The sequence below is a fragment of the Schistocerca nitens genome, chromosome 4 (assembly GCF_023898315.1).
Source record: "Schistocerca nitens isolate TAMUIC-IGC-003100 chromosome 4, iqSchNite1.1, whole genome shotgun sequence".
NCBI lineage: Eukaryota > Metazoa > Arthropoda > Insecta > Orthoptera > Acrididae > Schistocerca > Schistocerca nitens.
Genome location: NC_064617.1, coordinates 600,037,696 through 600,063,103, shown reverse-complemented (window position 1 = coordinate 600,063,103; position 25,408 = coordinate 600,037,696). Strand labels below are relative to the sequence as shown.

Sequence of the window (25,408 nt, the reverse complement as noted above, 5' to 3'; positions counted from 1 at the left end):
GTGCATCCGTGCGTCGCTGCGGTCCGGTCCCAGGTCGACGGGCACGTGCACCTTCCGCCGACCACTGGCGACAACATCGATGTACTGTGGAGACCTCACGCCCCACGTGTTGAGCAATTCGGCGGTACGTCCACCCGGCCTCCCGCATGCCCACTATACGCCCTCGCTCAAAGTCCGTCAACTGCACATACGGTTCACGTCCACGCTGTCGCGGCATGCTACCAGTGTTAAAGACTGCGATGGAGCTCCGTATGCCATGGCAAACTGGCTGACACTGACGGCGGCGGTGCACAAATGCCGCGCAGCTAGCGCCATTCGACGGCCAACACCGCGGTTCCTGGTGTGTCCGCTGTGCCGTGCGTGTGATCATTGCTTGTACAGCCCTCTCGCAGTGTCCGGAGCAAGTATGGTGGATCTGACACACCGGTTTCAATGTGTTCTTTTTTCCATTTCCAGGAGTGTATTACAGTTACGAACAACTTAAATTGGAAGGAACACATAGAAAGTGTTGTGGGGAATGCTAACCAAAGACTGCGTTTTATTGGCAGGACACTTATAAAATGTAACAGATATACTAAGGAGACTGCCTACATTACGCTTGTCCATCCTCTTTTACAATACTGCTGATGCCAGATAGGACTGACGGAGCACATCGAAAAAGTTCAAAGAAGGGCAGCACATCTTATATTATAGCGAAATATGGGAGAGTGTGTCACGGACATGATACAGGATTTGGTATGGACATGATTAAAAGAAAGGCGTTTTTCGTTGCGACGGAATCTTCTCACGAAATTCCAATCACCAACTTTCTCCTCCGAGTGCGAAAATATTTTCTAGACACCGACCTACATAGGGAGAAATGATCACCCCGATAAAATAAGGGAAATAAGAGGTCATACAGAAAGATATTGGTGTTCGTTCTTTCCACGCGCTATACGATATTGGAATAATAGAGAATTGTGAAGGTGGTCCGATGAACCCTCTGCCAGGCTCTTAAAGGTGATTTGCAAAGTATCCATGTAGATGCAGATGTATATGCAGTGGGATGAAAATGTATACAGTCTAGCATATGACATGTATGTGAGTTTCTGTGTATCATACTGTGAAGGAGAAGTTTGTCTACTCAGTCCAGGGAAATTCAAGGAGCTGACACCAATCGTTGTAGTAGTAGTGGAGCAATAGGGGTATCATGGCATTTTGTTAGTGTGGGGTCCATACATTTAGGGGCAAACTTGATTGATACATGACATCCTCCATCTCCCCTTATCCTTCCATTCTAATAATTGATTTATGACCTGCTGGGGTTAACCCATCCTTCTGAGGAAGCTCCACAATCCTCTGCCTCCAACTACCTCCTTCCTCTGACACCCTCCAAATCTACTCCCTCCCACTCGCTGATACAAGTACACTTTCATGCCTGATTTATTGGAATAGTCCCCTCCCACTCTATCAGTTTCATGATTAATTAATGAAACTGATCAATTAATCAACCCCTCCCCCTCTTTTAAATCCCAGCCTTCCTCTCTCCCACCTGGAAATCGGCGGGTCTGTGCTGGAGAGGCAGGATCTCATGATACAAAATTAAACTGCATAGCAGCAGGTACATTGTTTCTTTACAGAATTAAGTTTTCAGGGTTAGGATCTCCCTGTTTTGTCAGACGCAGGAACTTTACAATACATCACAAAAAAAGTAGTTAAATCGATGTCTTTTTTTTCGGATTTTGCAAGTCATACATCGACATAGCTCACGACATATAATTACACTTTTAAAAATCATTTGCACTGACCACAGGTCATTGCACGCCCACACCCTGACCGCTTCGCTGGGCTCCACCACACGCCAGCTGCCCCACATATTCCCTCACACGCAGGCCAGAAGATAGGACCCCACACAGCGCAGGCTCGAGCAGTGTGCAGACCAGGAGTCACACTAATCCCTGAACGAAACGTCAGCTAGCTGTAACCCTTTGATATCGATACCTGGAAAACCACCTCTGATTCCTTCTTGATCGAATTCTAATTTGCTGTAACACATATGGCGGTTATGATGCAGCACTGCGAATACCACTGTACACGACATGTAAATAGTCGCTGATAGAGAGGATATTGAGAGTGTAATACAGTACATAAAACGAGATGAGAATCTAATATTCATGAGGAACTGGAATGAGGTGTAGGGGAGGAGTAGAAGAAAAGGTTTCAAGAGAATATGAGCTTTGAATAAGGAATGGGAGAGGAGAAATACTAATTGAATTCTGTGATAAAATTGAGCTAGTAATGACAAATGTTCAAGAATCACAAGAGGAGGAGATATACTTTGAAAATCCTGGGTGACACGGGAAGATTTCAGTTAGATTACATCATGATCAGACAGAAACTACGAAATCAGATACTAGATGGTAAGGCAAACCCAGGATTAGGTATAGACTCAGATCACAGTGTAGTAGTGATGAAGAGTAGGCTGAAGTTTAGAGACTAGTCAGGAAAATTCAATACACAAAGAAGTGGGATATGGAAGTACTAAGGAATGATGGGATACAATACCTTGAAGTTCTCTAAGGCAATAGAAAAGGCAATGAGGAATAGCTCAGTAGGCATTGCAGTTGAGAAGGAATGGACATCTGTAAAAACCGCAGTCACAAAATTTGGAAAGAGAAACGTAGGTACAAATAAGGTAACTGTGAAGAAACCATCCGTAACAGAAGAAATACTTCAGCTGATAGATGAAAGAAGGAAGTACCAAAATGTTCAACGAAATTCAGGAATACAGAAATACAAGTCGCTGAGGAATGACATAAATAGGAAGCAGAGGGAAGCTAAGACGAAATGGCTGCATGAAAAATGTGGAGAAATCAAAAAAGAAATGATTGTTGGAAGGACTGAATCAGCATATAAGAAAGCCAAAATAACCTTCGATGAAAATCAAATCATGGGTGGTAACATTAAGAGTGCAACGGGAATTCCACTGTTAAATGAAGAAGAGAGAGCAGATAGGTGGAAAGAATACGTTAAAGGCCTCTATGAGGGCGAAGACTTCTCTTATGTGATAGAAGAAGAAACAGGAGCCTGTTTTGAAGAGATATGGGATCCAGTATTACAATGAGAGTTTAAGAGAGCTTTGGAGGAGATGGGTAACATTCCCTCAGAATTTCTGAATTCATTGGGGGAAGTGGCAACAAAACGACTATTTGTGTTGATGTGAAGAATGTATGAGTCTGGTGACACTCCATCTGACTTTCGGAAAAATATCATCCACACAATTTCGAAGACTGTAAGAGCTGACAAGTGCGAGAATTATCGCACAATCAGATTAACAGCTCATGCTGCCAAGTTGCTGACAACAGAAGAACGCAAAAGAAAATTGAGAATGTTTTAGATGACTGTCAGGTTGGCCTTATGGAAGGTTAAGGCACCAGAGGGACAATTCTGATGTTGCGGTTGATAACGGAAGCAAGACTAAATAACAATCAAGGCACATTCACAAGATTTGACGACGTGGAAAATGCGTTCGACGATGTAAAATGGTGCAAGATGTTCGAAAGTATGTGAAAAATAGGGTAAGCTATAGGCAGAGAGGGGGGACAGGTAATATAAAATATGTACAAGACACAAGAGAGAATAATAAGGTGGACGATCAAGAAAGCTGTGCTCGGTTAAAAAGGGGTGTAAGATATGAATGTAGACTTTCGCCACTACTGTTCAATCTATACATTGAAGAAGCAATGATGGAAATAAAAGAAAGGTTCAGGAATGGATTAAAATTCAAGGTGAAATAATGTCAATGATACGAAGCACTGATTACATTACAGAATAAGGATTGAGAGTAAATCAAAGAAAGACGAAAGTAATGAGGAATAATATAAATGAAAACAGCAAGAAACTTAACATCAGGATTTATTGTCAGGGGGTAGATGAATTTAACAATTCTAATACCAAGAAGGCAACAAAACCAATGACAGACGAAGCAATGAGGACATGATCAGGAATACAGAAATACAAGTCGCTGAGGAATTACATAAATAGGAAGTGCAGGTAAGCTAAGACGAAATGGCTGCATGAAAATTGTGAAGAAATCGAAAAAGAAATAATTGTTGGAACACTGAACAAAAGCTAAATCCTGGCCAAGAGAAATCTAATAGTATTAACCATAGGCCTTAATTTGGGGAAGATCTTTCTGAGAGTGTACATTTAGACCACAGCATTTTATGGTAGTGAAACATGGACTGCGGGAAAAGTGGAGCAGAAGAAACTCGAAGCATTTTAGATGTGGTGCTACAAACGAATGTTGAAAATTAGGTGGACTGATAAGGTAAGAAATGACCAGGCTCTGTGCAGAATCTGAGAGGAAAGGCAGAAGTGGAAAACACTGGCAAGGAGAAGGGACAGTATGCAAGGACATGTGTTATGACATGATGGAGTAATTTCCAAGGTGCTAGAAAGGAAAAACTGTAGAGGAGTACAGAGATTGGAATACAGCCAGTAAATAACTAAGGACGTAACAAGATCTACCCGGAGATGAAAAGGTTGGTACAGGAGAGGAATAGGAATTTGTAGCAGGCTGCAACAAACCAGCCGGAAGACAGACAACTCAAAAAAAAAAAAAAAAAAATACGGAGGCGGGGGGGGGGGGTTGGGGGGGGGGGGGGAGAGAGGGCTTCCGTGCCATTGTGATGCACACATGCACACCCTTAGCTAATAACCTCTTTGTTCTGTCGGACAATACCATAAGGATTATCGGCCATATATGAGGACATGTCGAATACACTACTGTGGTACTTCATTACCTCAGAAGGATCATAGATCTTCACCTAGTAGATGAAGCTATGTGTTTTCGGAAACTCATAGTGGAATCGATTTATGTGGAGTTTGGATAGGTCTTGTATGCACAGCCCCACACAGAATGGCTTCGTGAACTGTACTGCATTTTTCGCCATCACCACAGAAACATAGTTCTTATTGAATATGGTGATCCACTTACGTCATAACGTCCATCCCACTCGATTCTAATAAAAATTTCACGTTGCTCCCTCAAATTCACCATTGTTTTGCCGAAAATTTAATTATTAAATAATTTATAATTTTTTTTTCTCAAAGTCACTCACCTTGAAAGCTCTCTGTCTCCCATTCTAATCAATAGAGCCCTTCAACCAGGGGGACTGCTTGAAGGAGATAGACCAGGGATTCTAACCAGCTCCATCACTAAGCTGAGACACTGTTGGAGATTACGATAATGAGTAATGTGTCTCAGCGTATTGCCCAACATTGTCGTCAGTTTTGGGGTGGAACATCCTCATGGACATAATTAGTCTGGACACAGTGCCAGATTGGCATGTGCACCATGCAAACTAATGGTTTATGTGGGTTCTGCCTCCACTACATACCCTACATCAGAATCAGCCACCATACTCCCCTTGATATTTCCATCTAATCCCTCGCATTTGTCTTTGGGTTCCCATCGAAACTCACCAGTCGGCAGTGATTAATGCATGTAATGCCCACATAAGTTATTTTCATCCAGGTACATGATGTAACTCGAATCAAGGGATGTGTTGAACCTGTCACCCATTCGTGGGTTATTTGTCTTGACGTGTCTGTGGACACATTGGCGAAGTCCCATGGATCCCTCACTCAAAGAAAAGAGGTATGCCAGCATAAGTCGATGATGCTCGTCGTTTTCTTGAGCATTGCGTCCCAAGACAACATAGTTGCTGTGTAATAAAAGTAGGGATCCAGAGATTAGGTGATCATGCGTAGGCCGGCCGAAGTGGCCGTGCGGTTAAAGGCGCTGCAGTCTGGAACCGCAAGACCGCTACGGTCGCAGGTTCGAATCCTGCCTCGGGCATGGATGTTTGTGATGTCCTTAGGTTAGTTAGGTTTAACTAGTTCTAAGTTCTAGGGGACTAATGACCTCAGCAGTTGAGTCCCATAGTGCTCAGAGCCATTTGAACCATTTTTGATCATGCGTAGACTCCAGAATTTCTCGAAAACGTCCGCAAGCAAGTGCACGTCTGTGTCTTTGTAAAGCCATGCATACTTTCCTTATGTGGTGATGTTGGATTCTCGTCAGACATTCACAGTGTGCTCATACTCTGCATCTGTTGTCACCCCTGTAAGGTTGTTGGAGAATGCAGTTATGTCAGGTAGCCTGGTTTTGTGGAGTTTTGCCATACTATCCAGATACTCATGTGGGAAAATCACCTTCCTAGTCACAATTTGAAACTTTTGCTCGTTGGGAAATGCAACTCGAGTGACATGCATATCTCCCGAAGTAGTGAGTTTGTGGAGCGGTGCCTGCATTAATGTAGCATGTCAAGGAAGCGGAGCGTAATTCTCGGCTATTTTCGTTTGGAGAATGAAATATATTTCTCAACTCTCTCAGGTAGGACACGTACCTGATCTTCCTCCATGCCGAAATCAGCCATATGCTCAACAAGAAAGTGAGCGTCCTACAGCCTTAAATTATGGAAGAAAACGGTCACGTATCTTGGTAAAGGGTACTTGAAATTGCACGTATTGTGAGCTGCACCACGGAACTTTCCGTCAAAATGACAGTGGTCCCTACAGAGAGTTTCTGCTTTTCTGTATATGGCAGGCCGCAAATTATGACAGTCAGCCGAGTTATTGTACAACTCCTCTTTTTCACTCTATTTGGTCATGGGAACGTTGTCAGTGTAAGGCCTATCAACATCCAATGAAAGTTTTTCAAGCTCAGTGAGCAGCCAAACTGCAGGATTATCCCCGACATAAGATTTGTATCGGTTAAGACTTGAATAATAGAATGATACAATCCGGCAGCCCCCACATATGGTACGTGTTTTTCTGTGAAGGTAGTATTTGACGTTGTAGGGTCACCTTCACAGCAGGTCACAGGAGCGAGGAGGCAGTCAAAGTCAGCGTACACTACAAACGGTCATCAGTCCAGTTGCTGAGTATTTTTAAACTTTGTGAATTTGTCTTCCACAGCAGGCATAACAACACATACTGGGTGTTAGGAAGAACAATCTATTAGAAAGTTTGTTAATAACTTGCCTGAGGAAAATAATTCAGACACTTTAAGCAAATACACTTTTTTCACTCGTAGTTACTCATTTGAGAGAACAGAAGACGGGACATATCTTTGATCCAAAAATAATGATAATTACGTTTCTCCTTATTATTCTCGTCGGAGAATAGGAGCATGTTCATATGCATCTTACGGTCACTGGCAGATTTTGGGAAATGGAGGTGGCCGAAGACTATATGTTTGCTCTGCTCATCTGACTTGCTTTTCTTCTGCAGGCCATAAACATGTACTGATATTCCGGTATTACTGCGCCTCAAATTTAGGTATGTCCTGCTTCTTTGATGGGGAACTCGACATCGTTAAAGTTATAACACTTACGAATGTCAAAGTGTCTACCATGTCGACATATGCACTCTGGATCCCCTTTCTCTTTTCTTTCACAAGCCAATGTTAATCACATAAGGCGTCCGCAATCACCGAATATTGTAACTGCTGTATGGTGTCACTGTCCTGACGTCCTTCACTAAAAGGAACTGCCGCTAGGTACAGGATTACTACAACTAATACTACTATAACTGGATGACGAAGCTGCTTGTGGTGAGGTATTGAGGGGTATGTGCCGTAGCTTGCGAGGTCGGCGAGGATGAGAATGTGGAGGAGGAGAAGAAGATGCTGTGGTATCGGGCCAGTGCGAGCAGCCCGTCTGCTGCTGTGGCAGCAGCCGTGACCCCGCTTGCCTCGGGGAGGGTGCCCACCGCCGCCAGAGACCTGGCGTGGGGATAGCGACGGGGCAACAGCACCGGCGGTGGCAGGGGCTTCTCATGGGGCGAATAGTGGCGTCCTTGCCGGCGAGGCATGCCTCACCGAACCTCCTGTTGACAGTTGTTCCTTTGCCGCCGCTGCGCGACGGCGTACTGCACGGACGCTGCCGCTGCAGAGAAAGAATCATGAAGATAATTGAGTACAACGTTCCAGGTTTCACCAATTGCTGTTGCTACAAGGAAAGGAATAACACAGATTATTATGATTTGTAAGCAGAGTGAGTATGTATTACCTACTTCGCTCTGGCTCCTTGGAATCCCTCTCAGGTCATCCAGCATCTCCTCAGGCCAGTGGAGGTCTTCCTCCATCTGCACCACGCACTATGGCATTTCGTTCTCGCCTGTATTTGGGAAGATCCATCTGTCCATCTCACTGAATTAGCCTAAAACTACACACTATTTTTTAATACTAAAAACATATATACGCACGCGAAAACTATGAGAAAAAAATCTCTGCGATTGCTCCTGCTTATCCTCAGCACATATCCCTCCAGTTACATCTTATTCTACTGTGAAATAGTTTACAACAACAACAAAGAATGTCCTCCATCGTACATACGCGATTAAATTGTCATCAATCAGCAAAATACAGTACTGGCCATTAAAACTGCTACACCACGAAGATGACGTGCTACAGCCGCGAAATTTAAACGACAGGAAGAAGATGCTGTGATATGCAAATGAGTAGCTTTTCAAAGCATTCACACAAGCCTGGCGCCGGTGGTAACACCTACAACGTGTTGACGTTTCTCATACACAAACAGCAGTTGACCGACGTTGCCTGGTGAAACGTTGTTGTGATGCCTCGTGTAAGGAGGAGAAAAGCGTACCATCACGTTTCCGACTTTGATAAAGGTCAGATTGTAGCCTATCTCGATTGCGGTTTATCGTATCGCGACATTGCTGCTCGCATTGATCGAGATCCAATGACTGTTAGCAGAATATGTAATCGGTGGGTTCAGGAGGGTAATACGGAACGCCGTGCTGGATCCCAACGGCCTCGTATCACTAGCAGTCAAGATGACAGGCATCTTATCCGCATGGCTGTAACGGATCGTGCAGCCATGTCTCGAGCCCTGAGTCAACAGGTGGGGACGTTTGCAAGACAACAACCATCTGCACGAACAGTTCTACGACGTTTGCAGCAGCTTGGAATATCAGCTCGGAGACCATGGCTGCGGTTACCCTTGACGCTGCATCACAGACAGGAGCACCTGCGATGGTGTACTCAACGACGAACCTGGGTGCACGAATGGGAAAACTTCATTTTTTCGGATGAATCCAGGATCTGTTTACAGTATCATGATGGTCGCATCCGTGTTTGGCGATATCGAAAGTGAACGTATATTGGAAGGGTGTATTCGTCATCGCCATACTGGCATATCACCCGGCGTGATGGTATGGGGTGCCATTGGTTACACGTCTCGGTCACCTCTTGTTCCCATTGACGGCACTTTGAATAGTGGACGTTACATTTCAGATGTGTTACGACCCGTGGCTCTAGCCTTCATTCGATCCCTGCGAAACCCTGCATTTCAGCAGGATAATGCACGACCGCACGTTGCAGGTCCTGTACGGGCATTTCTGGATACAGAAAATGTTCGACTGCTACCCTAGCCAGCACATTCTCCAGATCTCTCACCAACTGAAAACCTCTGGTCAATGGTGGCCGAGCAACTGGCTCGTCACAATACGCCAATCACTACTCTTGATGAACTGTGGTATCGTGCTGAAGCTGCATGGGCAACTGTACCTGTACACGCCATCCAAGCTCTGTTTGACTCAATGCCCAGGCGAATCAAGGCCGTTATTACGGCCAGAGGTGGTTGTTCTGGGTACTGATTTCTCAGGATCTATGCACCCAAATTGCGTTAAAATATAATCACATGTCAGTTCTAGCATAATATATTTGTCAAATGAATACCCGTTTATCATCTGCATTTCTTCTTGGTGTAGCAATTTTAATGGACAGTAGTGTATTACGTACACACAGTACTACGAAGAACAAAAATATTTGTAGTACTTACAATGCCGATGCTGCTGCTATTGATGGCTTTCAGCAGCCAGCTCACCAATCATTTGCTGGCCATACACTGAAACAATAAGACAAGATATACTCATTGCTACGAAATTCTTAGCGAGAAAAGTTACATTTATCGATTTTGATTTTCGAAAACATGTCCAATAGTAAAGACTCAGTGACTGACCACTAAATACCATCCGCATATTATGTATGTATAGGAAAAGATATATACTACTTACAAAGCTGTTGTTGCTGCTGCTGCCACTGATGTATCGCACCATTCATTTAATCCACAATTTGGTGGATATATGCTGAAACAAGAAGGTGAAATGTATTTAATACCGCAACTACGAAATTATTATTCAAGGAAAGAGTTACATTTGCCTGTTTGAATGTTAACGTACCAGATATTTCCCACTGCTTCCGGCTTTTGCCACCACTGGCACTGCCACTGATAACTTCTTTTTTCCAAATAAAAAACTGGTAGCACACCTGAGCAAAAGGATGACCCGAGATACCGGCGAAGAGCAGCATACTGAGGCCAGAGGTGGAGAGGTAGACTCAAGATCTGCCCACTAATTTGGCGGGAACCAATGAGACTGCAGTATTCTGAGGGGGGATGAAAACCTACGTTTGCATATTTCGACCAGTTGGATCATGCATAAAAGGGAACTTGAAAGAGAGTGGAGGTGGTTTCCCAGGTGTCAAATACCAAAGGGTTGGCGCCACCTGAAGCTGTTATTCAGGGATTAGAGTGACTTCCAGTCTTCACACCACTTGAGCTGACGCAGTGTCGGCCTGTGTGTGCAGGAATATGTGAGGGGGCTGGCGTGTGGTGCAGCCCAGAGAAGTGGTTGGGGCATGGGTATGCAATACCCTGTGGTCGGAGCGAAAGATTTTTTAACAGTTTAATTGACTGCGATGAGTTAAGTTGAGAGTATTCCTCATGCGATTGAAAAGAAAGCAATCGATTTAATTATTTGATTTCGATGTATTTTACAAGACCTGCATCGGAGACCTGCAGCAGAGAAGATGAGAAAAAGAGATTCAAACCCTGCCAATTGAATTTTATAAATAAATAATATATCTGCTGCTATGTAATTGAATTTCGTATTGTGATAACCTTCTTCTCCAGCACAGACCTGCCAGTTTCCAGGCGATGGAGGGGAGTAGAGTGCTGGCCTATTTAAATGAGGGGGAGGGGTTAAGTAATTGATCAATTTAATTAATTAGTCATCATATTCATAGAGTTGGATGGGGCTATTCGAATAACCGAGGCCTGAAACTGTGCTTGTACCGGCGAGGGGGAGGGGGGAGGGTTTGAGGTTTACAGAGGGTGTGGGGGTGAAAGAGAGGCAGGGGGAGGGGTCGCGGGTTTCTCATAAGTACAGATTATTCTCATAGGCCCATAAATCAACCCCCAGGGAGTCATAAGCCACTTAACAGAATAAGGTAAGGGGAGCGGGTCATTGTCCTGATTGTGTGTAACCCACATTAACAAAGTTCCTTGATACTCCTGTTGCACTACAATGAGGTGTGTCACTGCGTTTCTCGCAGCAGGCTGTTGGCCGGTCTTATTGGGTGTCAATGATGTGCGGCGGGATGGGCGGTTACATGGCAAGTTGGCATTCTTCGGAATTTATGCCTTCGTTTTACTTTCTTTAGCCTATCCCACATGTATCAATGTCCACAGTTGGTTCATAGGCTATATTAGTCTAGCTATGAATGTTTATTTGTTGACTCATTCTTTTTTTTCGGTTAGAGCCCTTTTATCCAGTGGGGTGCTGGTTAATTCTAACAAAGTTATTGTGCCTCACCCGCACAGGATCACTCAAGCTGCTTGATAAAATTGGTTCACATATAAATAGACCTTATTAATACTAATTAATTTTACTTAGTGTCCCTCTTAGTTTCCCTTGTTTTTGAGTAGTGTCTGAAGATAGGATTCACGTCGTGAAACACGGCGTGTGTACGATTTTATGCAGCGGTTGTGAATGTCCCACAAAGAGTACACTTAAGAACTGTCTGAATCTCGTCCGCCATGACGAGTACATTTTTATGGACTACTCGCAAAACTGCATTGATGGCACACTACGCTTAAGAGCGAGCATACAGCGACAACCTGTAAATCTCGCGTCACACAAGAAAACAGTCTTGAGCTACAGGTGCCATCGTCGAAGGCTGTAGGAGCTATAGAGCTGTACTCTCGAGAAATAAAACGACTCACAGTTATTGAATTGTGCCTGAAGAAACGGAGAACGCAAAACGCTTTTTGTTACTGTTTTACCGTCAACTTGCGTCAACGCAGTTTCGGTAATGTCAGATAGCTGCATCTGGTGAACGACTATCGTCGACTACCTTAACTAGCAGCTTGTAACTGGTGGGTCTGAGTAAACTTTTACTTTCGATGCCTGTTTTAAATTTCACCCAAGTTTCTACCTTCATTCATGCAGAAGCTCCACTTTTGTGATATCTAATGAATCTTTTTGGAATACCATGTACATTCCATGTATCGTCATTGTAAGAAATTTTGCGTTTGTGTATAAAGTGATATGATTCACAGGAGTGTGATGTTAGGTAACACTGCACCGTGCTGCGCTGCTTGCAGTCTGGTGAATTCCTGTGGAACGAGGAGCGCCAGGGCTACATGCTGGCCGGCTTCTTCTACGGCTACGCCCTGGGCCAGCTGCCGGGCGGCATCCTGGCAGAGAGGTTCGGCGGCAAGCTGGTGTTCGGTCTGGGCACATTCCTCACTGGAGTCCTCACCATCGTCAGCCCGTTTGCCGTCTGGCTGCACGAGGACCTCTTCTTCGCTGTGCGCTTGCTCGAAGGCCTTGCCGAGGTAAGCCCTGCCGAATATGATGTATGTGCAGTCTTTCTACAATTTTGGAGGGATGTAGTTTGTACTTCTTTGCCGTCCAGATACATTACATTTAGAGTTGGGGCTATAGTATGAGCATCAGACTTTGACTGGAGTGTTACCTTTAAAATTTTTGCTATAAATTTCACGTCTAGACGAACGATAAGTGGGTCAGAAGTTCGAATTAAGAAGTAGATATAAACATGGGTAAAGAGATACGGTGTAACTTCTGTTTCTCTACATAAAGCTCTTGGGAATATTGACTGGAATACGGCTTTGAAAATTCCGATGATAGCAGGGATAAAGTATAGGAAGCCAAAAGTTATATACAACATGTACAGAAGCCTGGCTACAGTTCTAAGAATCAAAGAACTTGGAAGGAGAGCAGTAGCTGAGAAAGGAGTGAGACTGGGTTGTAGCCAATCAGTCTGCCCATTGAATAACGAGTAAAAGGAAATAAGGGGAAGTATGTGAATTAAGGTTCACGGAGAACAGATCAGAGCTTTAAGGTTAGCCAATGACGGTATAATTTTGTCAGAAATGGCTAAGGACTTAGTACAACACTCAACAGAACGGATGCCGTACTGACAACAGATGACAGGATGAATATCAGCAAGAGAGACCAATGGAATTTAGTAGCTTGCAATCAAGTACTGACAGAGTTAGATTAGAAAAAGGGATACTAAATGTGGAAGGTGTTTTGCTTTTAAGGTAGGAGAGTAAATGACAATGGAAGAAGTAAAGACGATATAAAGTGCATACTACAGCAAGGAAAATATTTGTGTAAGAAAAGAAATTTGTTAACATCGAATGTAAATAAAAGATAAATTTGTGCACATTGAATATAAATTTAAGCGCTAAGAAATCTTTTCTGAAGGTACTTTTCGGTAGCCTTGTACGGAAGCGAAAAGTGGACGATATACAGTTCAGACAACAAGAGAACAGAAGCTTTTGGAGTGTGGATGGCACAACCTGACGTAGGGGATGTTGAATAATCTTCGTTTTGACAGCTGTGCAAAGCATTACGGAGCGAGGAATGCGAAAAATTGTAGTCAATTGACTACATGTCAAATGTTTTAAAGCATGTACATCCTATTACTCTTTGCCTAGTAAGGTATTGAAGTGTTCAAACCAACCACCAACTTGAGAACAGCTTTAAGTTATTTTTATAAAAATTACACTCCTCCAGGTGCACTTAAGACTTCATATTTGTTTGGCTACTAGTTTTGACGTTGCGTCAACGCCATCTTCAGACCCGTACACTGTGATGATCAATTGCGTGTGGCAGAGTACTAGAAGTCCGCGGTGAGTAACTAATGGCACTAGTTACTGCCCGCCATCCATGTATAGCACGTATTGGTCTCACTGCGGACTTCTAGCACTCAGCCACACACAATTGATATCATCGAAGTGTACGGGTCTGAAGATGGCGTTGACTTAACGTCGAAATTAGTAGCCAAATAAATATGAAGTCGTAAGTACAGCTGGAGGAATTTCATTTTTAATAAAAATTATACCAGCTGATGTCCCACCATCATCCAATTTATATATGGATGTAGGAAGAGCTTGATGTTAGGTGACAACTGCTTTCTGTTTCAGGGTGTGACTTTCCCATCCATCCAGTATATGATCTCCAAGTGGTCGCCACCCGGGGAGAGGAGTCGCTTCTCCATAATATTTTCAGGTATACTTTCTTACACTGCTCTCAAGTTTTAGAAATAGAAGACCTCTTCGCCGTCTTCTGAGGCTGATTCTACTAGGACGTGTACCACTACAAGTTATTATTTATATTACTGAGCGGCTAAGATGGTCATCCGGTCACCCAGTCGCCGTTGTATATCTAATGGTTTCCACGAACAACAAAAATTTGATATTCAGTATTTCGTAAATGATCAGTTTCTGCGTATTTGCCCTATTGTCAGTCTGCTATCCAGTTAGTTCGAGAAGAGTCTATCAGGTAGAGGTGAGGTTAGTTTAGAAGTTCTCGCCATACATGGTAGAGAGAACTTGGCTTCGTGTGGTATCCGTGTTTAGGAAAGAGCCGTTATGAAGTTAATCTGAAACTTACTGCATTGTAGATTGTTGTATTTGTGTTGCTGAATAGAAATAAAGTTATTTCAAGTAGAGGAATATGTGCAAATTACTCTGAGGTTTTTTTCTACATATGCGGAAAATACACGTTTAACAAGTTCACGGCCGACTACCTGTAGCTCGGCTAGACCCTTCTATTGGGCGGCATGTACTAATGTGGTACATGCTAGACTACCAATTATGCTACCAGCAGTACGCTAATGTATGGCCTATCAGCTAAGTGCAACGAACAGCTGTGAATACAATTTTGTGTGATCATTTCACGAGAGAGCGTTCTGAGAGAATGAGATACCACATAATTTATGACTACTTTATGAACCGTGAATATACTTTCAAAATCTTTTCTTAAAGAATTTACTTTATTTACTAGCGATTCGTCAAATACATTAACATATTTAATCACACAACGTGAGCGTGGAAGTAGTTGCCAGGTAGTAACTGATGAAAATGAAATTACCTTTAACAAATGGGAATTTTATTCATAAAAGCCTTTCCAAAAACAGATTTAAAATTTATAAGCAGAAAGGCACCCTCGAAATATCAAGTTACAATTTTATTTAGAAGCAGAAAGAACAATATTGACAGTTGAGACTTCGGGCTGAGAAGCTTGCCGCTCCATTTCAAAACGGCCGTAGTCACGACTGCTCACAACAACCTCTGAAAGACTACACTGGTGCAAGCTGCAACACACCACATTACTTTAAACTAAAAATTTTAACAACTCACACAAACACATTAACTATGCACCCCGTAAGAGGGGTGGAAATGGTACAAACACTCACACTAGGAAATTATTTGCCATTGAAAGTGCAATTTGTTTTTAAAAGGACTCTTACGGTGGAAGGGTGGCAACTTTATAAAAATGACTATTTAAATAAAACCCATGAAATTCAGATTTACATAATATGTACAACATGTTCTACATTACACATATACCGTCTCGCAAGATGATAGGCAAGATAAAAACATATTTCACATATTTCAGGAATTCGGCCTTTACACCTTAATTCTATAAATTCGTTAACACCGAATCCGACAAATATGACAGAGGCAGCTATTAACGTACGGCAGACCGACAGACAGACAGACAGAGACAAGTAGAATTCAACAAGTAAATGGCACAACATATCTTCAGTCACTTAACTTCGAATAAACGGCGATTTCTGGCGGAGACCTGGCGCAGCACCCCCAAAACGCTCTCCGGAACCGTCCGCAGCCAGCCGCTTCAACGGACGCAGGAAGACGCGCCGATCTGCCGTCTCACAGCGTTGCAGCTCGCGCAGGCCAGACCGATGTCGTGGGTTGACTCCCGTTGCTCTCGTGTCGACCGCGAAGCCACTACACCTCGCTATACGGCGGGGCCCACTGGCTTGCACGTGGCGACCTCGCATGCGCCGACGCTCAAGACGGACAAGGCATCCTGTGTCTCAGCGCACGACCGACCAACCGATAGATTCAACCGGCCTTAAGGTCGATCCGAACGACAGACATCCTGGCACTCGAGACGGCGGACCGACATTGACGAAGCGATCACTCGGTCGGACTCACCCCTGGAGAGGAAACGTGCCCTCAGGCTACCCGACATCCCTGTCCCGGGAAGAGACCGACCTACCGATCAATCCAACCGTCAATGTCCATTGCCAGAACAAACTCGAGCAGACTGGTGGCCTAACACATACTAGCACTCCGGACGCCAGACAGACACTGACTGCCCCACACTGACCCGGCTGACCAATTGACCGACTCGCCGAGACTGACAGACTGCCCCCAGACTTTTCCCCTTTTCCACCAGAGGGAGACACTAAAGCTACGATTGCCACAGCGGCGCCACTGCCAGAAACGGAAGATGACTGCTTTACACTACGCGCTGCGGCGCGCTCCTCAAAACAGCAAATTTTACCACGGCTCACTTTAAAATAATTTTATGGGATCTGTTGTTGTTTTTAAAGAATGGCCTTACGGTATTTTAAAAACAAAAGTTCAATATACCTGTATTAAAATAGCAGCCTAGGGCGTTTGATTAAGACCGTCGTCCACAGCGAGGAATTAGAAAAGAAGCATTGGCAGATTAAGGAAAGCGTGATTACGTGGCCGTATGGCGAGCATCGAAATTATCAACGCCGGCGTGAACGTGTTAATGATCTATAGAGAGCTTATCGTGGATGCTTTGGTATTAGATTTGGTGATCAGGATAAAACCTGGGTACTGGATTAGTTCTGTAAAACTTGTACAATACGTACGACAGTCGATTACCATGAAAAGAAAAAGCCAAAATTCGGCATTCTGAGGATTTCGAAAGGATTCGAAAACCAATTCGATTACTGTGTATTCTTCCTAGTAAGTATTAATGGATTTGGTTTGGGGTATGAAGCGATCAAACTACAGGGTCATAAGTCCCTTTCTCCTTATGCAAACAGAGCTCAAGCTAAAAAAAATTCTCAAAAGGAGTGGGGGGAAGGAAATGGGCGGAAAACTAACGGGGAACCACACGGAAGGAAGAAACGAAAGAAGCTAATCAAAATGCGGAAAACGTACACCAAAGGGAAGAATAGTGGAAGGTATTAAAATAATAAAGCAGGTGGCCGAGGCTGACTGATCACAAGATTAAAAAAGGATGAGCCCGCCATTCTGCAACACACTAAAATCTCCAGCCTAAAAGAGAAGGCGATATGAACACACATAGGGACAAGAATAACACCAAGGCAAACAAACAGCAAAGTAAAAGTGAGGAAGAGTTGAAATGGAGGGAGGGTGGAGGCTTGCGAGAGAAAGCCAGACTCCCACCCTTATATTGTGTGGTAAAAAGCCCCCTTACGTATAAAACGTAAAACAACACCAGACATTGAGGCACTGTCGCCCAACACCGTAGGCAGGGGGCTGGGAACGTTAAAAGTCTGCAGCAGAGCGGCTAAAATAGGGCAGTCCAACAAGACATGTGGGAGTCACAGCGACACCGAGATGGGTCCTCGCGACGGAGAAGGTGACCATGTGTTAGGCAAGTATGGCCGATTCGGAGCCAGCGGAGGACAACGAAGTCCCTGCTAGTGGTTTGTATGAATGAAGGCCACACATTCGTTGTCTCCTTTATAGCACGAAGTTTATTTGGTGTACTGAAGGTGCGCCATTCAGTATCCCAGATTGCGAAATCGTGCTGCGGAAGATTACATGGCTACACACTCGCAAACAACCTCAGCGCAGCAAGGTAGGCATACTCGTCGTCAAGGTTCCAGACTACCACGTCTGACCATCGCAAGGGACGATCGCAGTATTATGCACCAGGTTCATCGTAGTCGCTTCACATCTGCGTCTGCCAACCGAGAACCAGTAAAGGACTCCCTGCAACATTCTGTCAACCTGTTTCATTTGTCGGAGACTAGCAGCAGCCCGACTAGGGAATTAGCGTCGTACGTGAAAGCTGCCTTTAACACCAGAACACAAACAGCTGCATATGGAAAGGAACCGTGACTCGGAAGTCAACAATCGTGCAAGTCCTTAGGAGGTTGCCGTGTACCTCGGGTGCCTAATATTCCGGCACACCGCCACACGGCAATGCTCTGCGGGTTGCCGCCGCGCTAGGTGTCTGCAGCTATCGTTATTCGTCTTCGCTGCGCCATCTGGTGCGACAGGGAGGGAGCGATGATTACTGGACAGCAGGTACTATTACCCGTCCGCGAAGCCACATGACGCCGGCTATTTCCCGGTATTCCTACGCCGGGTGGCATATATAGGACTGCCGCTCGCAGTTCTCCCGACCCCCCATCTGCCCAGGTCCCCCCCTCCCCCCCCTATTTGCCCTCGGCTATCGTGTGTTATATTTGTGCAGACATTTTAGTACAGTGCTTACAATGAGTGTTCAGTGTTGTGTGTCTTCTCCGAAGTGTTGCGAACGGACATCATACTGTCGCTGGGTGTGTTTTTTATATTTCTTGCGAACAGAAACCAGACTGTCGCCATGTTTTTTAATTGTCTGTCTACTATGTTCCCTGTCTGCTTCCTGTGTATTTTATTAGCTTTGCTACCCCTTTGCTTTATGTTTCAACTTTCCACAATTTTCCGCCGTTTTACAATTTCAGTCACCGTTTTATCGCCTGCTTTTATTGTTTCTTATCTTCTTTCTTACGTTTTAAAAAGTCTGTAGGCTGCAGAGCAGCGTAATAAGCTGCTGCCAGCCCACCCCCTTCGGGAGGAATTGAAATACAATAAAGGAGAAAAAAAAGCAGTTCTCCAGCAATGTGTGCAGACGTGTGTACTATAGAGTGTGCCACCAAGTCTACCGCCAAGTAAACATCGCGCCACCGTTATAGCCCTACCAGACAATGACAAAGCACGTATGCCACCGATCGGGACCACAACCGACTCTGACCTTGGAGAGTAATAGATGGTGACAGACTGTGCTTTCTCTTCAACCTTCATAAAATTGTTTTCAAAGAGTAACAGTTATTCCTATCATATCAGAACGATCTCTTTTGTTCTTTGTAGAGATTCAGTTTCTGTTGCTCATTTTTCTAGTTGCCTCCTTAGAGAAATAAATTCTGTAGGTCAAGGTTACCATCCCACGACGGGGCACATCAGAGATGATCAATTGCCTTATGACACCCTTCCCAGGGAGGCAAATCAGTGCACGCATCCGGACCAGAGGGCGGGGTGAGGGTGTAATGTCCGACTGATAAATGGCATCATAAAGTCGAATCCCTTGTAAACGTGGTACTGTAATCGCTGAAATAACATTATATATCTTCTGAACATATAAAGTTTCATTTTGTTTACTGCTATCCTTCAGCATAGTTTACTTCTTTTGTCAAGCTGTGCAATTTGGAACGGTGCTTTTGCAAACTTCAGCAGTAAGGTACCGTTATATGCATATTCCGCCTTCCTTGGTAGTGGTCCTTCTTAGTTTTATCATCCACATAAGAGAAATGAAACTGATAGGCACCTCGTTTACCAGTTCTACATAGTTTTCAGCTTTGCGATTTCCCAGAAAATTTTCGACAACTGCGTTGCACGGCAAATAAATTATTTGGCATGGCAGGGTACAATTAATAGATTTCCCTCGATTAATGCTAGAGAAGCAGATCAAGGCAGTTTGCTGAGAATATGACTGTTGAGGCGTCAGGGTGGTTACATCATGTCGTCGTCAAGTGGAAAGGCCAAGAGCGTAAGTAATACCGACACTGCAGGAAGTCAAAGATACTACAGCTTACCATCCCACCAAAGCCACGGACTTAAAGGGAAGCAGTAGCAAAATAAGTTTGCAGCAGGCCAGTATAAATAACCTTCATTTTTAATCAAAGGTATTGTGGCAGTCACCATCTATACAGCGAGGCCTACGAGCGTATACGAGTCGACATGATTCTACAAACAGCCACCAAGAGATTTAAACTCTACTAACTGCTGGCCTGCTGCTGACTCCCAGTTTTTGGGAGTGAAAGTAAAGGGTGACGAACAGAGCAGTGCAAAGGAGATAACCTAAAGTATATGGAGGCTGAAGCAACGTGAAGAAAGATGCGTTAAAAACTAGCGCAAATATATACCTTCCGCGTTTAGGAATATAGAGATTTTGAAGAAGTTGAAAGATGGAAAAGGGTGGTGCTTGCACGGATGCATATAGCAGTAATGTTGTAGAGGTTAAGGGGAGTAATGCAGAATTATTAGCTTCAATACCTTTTGAAAATGCGGAGTCTAACAAGGAATGCCTTCAACCCGAGCTCGCAAAAGGCCAATGATGTTTAAGGCATTCGACGCCCCACATATTGTCTGCTATGCAACCACAGTATTGGCTGGTAACGGCAGCATGGAGTCGGACTCGAGGTAGCCAGTGGTGCGCATAGCACGAGGCTACGGCGCGTAGCTGAACTGCTTAGTCCACGAGTAACTCATAGCTATGGTACAGTACTTACTAGTAGTATTGATACAAAGCATACCAATAGGAAACTATAAACAAAGCAAACGTTGCATTATATCCATAACATCAGTTGCCGAAGTTGACATTTCGTCAGAAAGGAACCCGAGAAATTTCACAGAGTGAGAAAGATGTGGCAAATGAGATATCAGCGTTTCTCCAAGATGAGTCAGTGGAATGGATGGTGTCGTATACGATCGACTGTGCCGACAATTTACATGAGGAGTATAATGATGACGGTACGTGCTTAACAAATGAAAGCGATATTGAAGCAGGTGTCGAGCCAATATAGTTCATCATCCTTTTCGGACGGGGAGCCACAAATCCCGTCTCCAGTGAAACGTAATGAATGGTAACCATTCTCCGAAGAGTGGGTGCTACGCACAATTACGTACATGGGAGATCATTCTTAGCATTGCAAAAAAACAATTACGAGAAGATTTCCGTTAAGACAGCATCAACATGCCAGTGTAGTGTATAAGAAAAACTACGGGTATTCAAGGGGGGAGAAGGTGCACATGTTACAAGAACTGACGTTTGCGCTTTTCACGGCTGCTCGATACAATTTACAGGATGTGCGTCATAGTGACCTATTACGTTATGGACATCAAATTGCACGCGATATAATTATAGTCATTTCAAGGGAAGCTGTAGATCACTGCATAATTTCAAACAGTGCTACGGAACTGGAAGACATAAGATAACGAAATTTCAAACAAGTCAAGAACTTGACACTGCGCAACAAACTGAAGAATTGGCTCGAAAATTTGTAAATGAGATAAACAAACTTATCCTATCGTTCAGTTAGGAAATTGTTTTCAGCTCCGCCCAATCAGGATTTCAAGTTGAAATGCATACAAAAGGAACCCTGGAAATTCGAGGTACCAAGAGAGTTGTATCAAGATCAAGTATACGAGTGCCTTAAAGCACTCGTTTACTATTATTCCGGCTGTTAATCTGGGTGTTAAATTGGCTGGAGAGTTATTTATTGTACTGCGAGAAGTTGGAGGTCCTCCACCCCCTACGATTCTTTCTCGTGTGCGTGATCTTGTAATCGAACTATGGAATATTTACGTCACGGCAAGCAAATGGGCTTAAAGAATACAGCTATGGTATGAGCACTGCTTTCGGCCAATAGCTGGTCAAAATAAGTTGCTTTTGCTTGATTCCTGATTCGCATTAAAAAATCATACTCGTTTAGAGAAAACAATCCCTTCTGAAAAGCGTGTAACATGGCAGTTCATACCACCTGGGACCATTGGACAAATCTGGTCTCTGAATGTTTGTTTTTTCCGTGCCTATAAAACAGATTATCGCACTATCTGCAGCTACGCCATAAAGGATAGCCAGTTTCACAATAAGTTCCACGATAGGATGTTTCACGTTCTTTTGCATGCCATCGCATTCCATCGGTTCTTATCAGCCCGTTACCCCCATATCTTTATATATGCCTTCTTTAAGAGTGGATACCTAGCTGAACATCCTGCACGGTTTCTAGCTCCCAAGGGGCGCGCCTTCGATCTTGATACTGCGAACGTTTGAGATCACGGAGGCGCGCCATTTTTCATTCTGTGTTCGTTGTGCAAGTTAATGGTTTGTTTAGAACAGTTCCTGAATATCGACGACGTTCATTTTGTGAAATGTAATTCATACGTCCTATAGAACTTTGGTCTCTGCACATATAGGACACTTATTCTCTGTCACTCTCCTGATGCTCTTGGTGAGTCGTTAGTAGCTAATATTTTTCCTGTCATAATTGCTAACTCAACACTTTCAAATGCAGGTTGTTACATATTGAGCTTTCAACGTCGCACTCTAGAGGATCCTTGTAAATGAATTATGCTGTTCTTAAGTAAATGTGTGGACAATAACATGACTAATTTAAGTGCAGTATTACCTATCACACTGGATGATAATGTGTGTTGTTCACAGGCCGTGGATCTTGAGTCAAATGGAACGGAATTGCATGGGTGTCGTGCAGAGTGGAATAACAGACAGTGACTTTCTTGTAAATACTGCGGAGGATGCACAAGAGTTAATCGACGAGGGTGCGTGTGTTGCAGGTGTGGGTAGTGGATTATTGCGGATGAACGCAGAAGTTTCGACATCTGTGGTGGCCTTACCTCCTCAGAAGAAGGGGTGGGGTTGGAGAAGAAAAACGATTGTTGGCTTACTGTTCGGGTCATCAAGGCTAAATTATTTCAGGAGAGTGTGCTTGAGGACCTGGAGGTCCCAGAAATGATGGTGGAAGTTTGGGGGGAAGGGGGGCAAAACGGTTAAACTGCAGGAAAGTTCCTGAGGTTCAATATGCCTGATGCAGCACCACAAGTCGCAAGGAAATGTAACCTTGCAAGAAGACTTCAATCCGCGTTTAGCGTTATAGTGAGGTGAATGAGCACTACCTAACAACGTATTGTGCCTGCTGGTAATGTACGTGGGTTTTGCGTGGGCATAGTTTTAGGGGTGCTTTTTCTAGGAAAATGGAAGGGGAACTGTTGTCGCAGGAACAAAGTTCCCGATGATGTTCCAAAACAGAGGGTTATGAAACCGCAGGGTAGAATAAAAGAAATGTCGAACGTAAGAGATCAATGGAATTCGACAATTTACTGTTAACAATGATTTGTTATGGATAATTTGGTTAAAAGAGGAAGAATTTTCCACTACTATTTTTAGATTTTCTACATTGTTTGGTAGTGGTATTAGAATTTCGTTATTTCAAGTGAACTTTTGTTGTGATTAATGGTAGGAATATGCGTTTCAATGATTAAGATGTTAAACAGATGATGCAGATTCTTTGGGTGTTCAGGATGATTTGAACTTGTACTATAATGTAGCGATAGGGACGTACGAGATTAACGACGAAGTGCCTTTAAGTGATTACTGTGTTTTGATTAGTAAGTGATCTAAACGATTTACTGCATGTTCAAGATTAACTAGTGGTTAGATGATGAGTGGGAATCAATGTTATCAGTTTTATTTTGTTTTCATTTTTTGTGTGTGTGTGGGGGGGGGGGGGCGGGGGGGATACTGTTTATTTTCTTTCAAAAATGGTTCAAATGGCTCTGAGCACTATGGGACTCAACTTCTGAAGTCATCAGTCCCCTAGAACTTAGAACTACTTAAACCTAACTAACCTAAGGACATCACACACATCCATGCCCGAGGCAGGATTCGAACCTGCGACCGTAGCGGTCACGCGGTTCCAAACTGAAGCGCTTAGAACCGCACGGCCACACCGGCCGGCTATTGTCTTTCGATAATGTACTTGCAGTGATGATTTTTTATATGTAATTGTCAGGAAGGGCATCTCGTGACATGGAAATAAGAGGTAACGAGTTATGGACTACAGGTCGAGCATAAAATACAACTAGATGGAACCATTTGTTGACAAGGAAGAGCTTTAATGATTTTATTTTCCTACTACTCGTACATTACATGACAATTCAATAGGGTGACGTCTGTTTCGGGTAATGAGTATATCTTGAGGCAGCGTAGCTCAAGTTATGCAAACTTCCCTGACTGACTGCTTAGGGACTTCCAACAAATGTTCAATAAAATTTAAAGCTGCTTTAAACAAGAGAGGTCGATTCTTTAAAAAAAATCAGTGGCGATGAGCTACTGATTATAGACTACTAGTCAAACCGCAATTCTTTAAGGAAATTCACTCCCATTTACAAATGATTGAAGCGATTTCATAAATTCACTGTAGCTCCATTCATTCACATATGGTCACGACACACTACAGATACGTAGAAAAACTCATAAAGTTTTGATCGGCTGAAGCCGCACTTGAGGTTTCTGCCGCCAGAGCGCTCGAGAGCGCAGTGAGGCAAAATGGCGACAGGAGCCGAGAAAGCGTATGTCGTGCTTGAAATGCACTCACATCAGTCAGTCATAACAGTACAACGACACTTCAGGACGAAGTTCAAGAAAGATCCACAAACTGCTAACTCCATTCGGCCATGGTATGCGCAGTTTAAAGCTTCTGGATGCCTCTGTAAGGGGAAATTAACGGGTCGGCCTGCAGTGAGCGAAGAAACGGTTGAACGCGTGCGGGCAAGTTTCACGCGTAGCCCGCGGAAGTCGACGAATAAAGCAAGCAGGGAGCTAAACGTACCACAGCCGACGGTTTGGAAAATCTTACGGAAAAGGCTAAAGCAGAAGCCTTACCGTTTACAATTGCTACAAGCCCTGACACCCGATGACAAAGTCAAACGCTTTGAATTTTCGGCGCGGTTGCAACAGCTCATGGAAGAGGATGCGTTCAGTGCGAAACTTATCACTGATGAAGCAACATTTTTTCTTAATGGTGAAGTGAACAGAAACAATGTGCGAATCTGGGCGGTAGATAATCCTTACGCATTCGTGCAGCAAATTCGCAATTCACCAAAAGTTAACCTGTTTTGTGCAATCTCACAGTTTAAAGTTTACGGCCCCTTTTTCTTCTGCGAAGAAAACGTTACAGGACACGTGTATCTGGACATGCTGGAAAATTGGCTCATGCTACAACTGGAGACCGACAGCGCCGACTTCATCTTTCAACAGGATGGTGCTCCACCGCACTTCCATCATGATGTTCGGTATTTCTTAAACAGGAGATTGGAAAACCGATGGATCGGTCGTGGTGGAGATCATGATCAGCAATTCATGTCATGGACTCCACGCTCTCCCGACTTAACCCCATGCGATTTCTTTCTGTGGGGTTATGTGA

The 25,408-nt window shown here is 43.9% G+C and overlaps 1 protein-coding gene across 1 annotated transcript in view; it reads left to right on the top strand.

Annotated features, from left to right (window-relative positions):
* Window positions 1-25,408, top strand: part of LOC126252459 (putative inorganic phosphate cotransporter) — a 159,038-nt gene that overhangs the window by 51,374 nt on the left and 82,256 nt on the right. Inside the window, exons 3-4 of the mRNA XM_049953354.1 lie at window positions 12,456-12,689; window positions 14,307-14,391. Of these exons, the coding sequence (XP_049809311.1) occupies window positions 12,456-12,689; window positions 14,307-14,391 (319 nt within the window). The remainder of the gene's footprint in view (window positions 1-12,455; window positions 12,690-14,306; window positions 14,392-25,408) is intronic.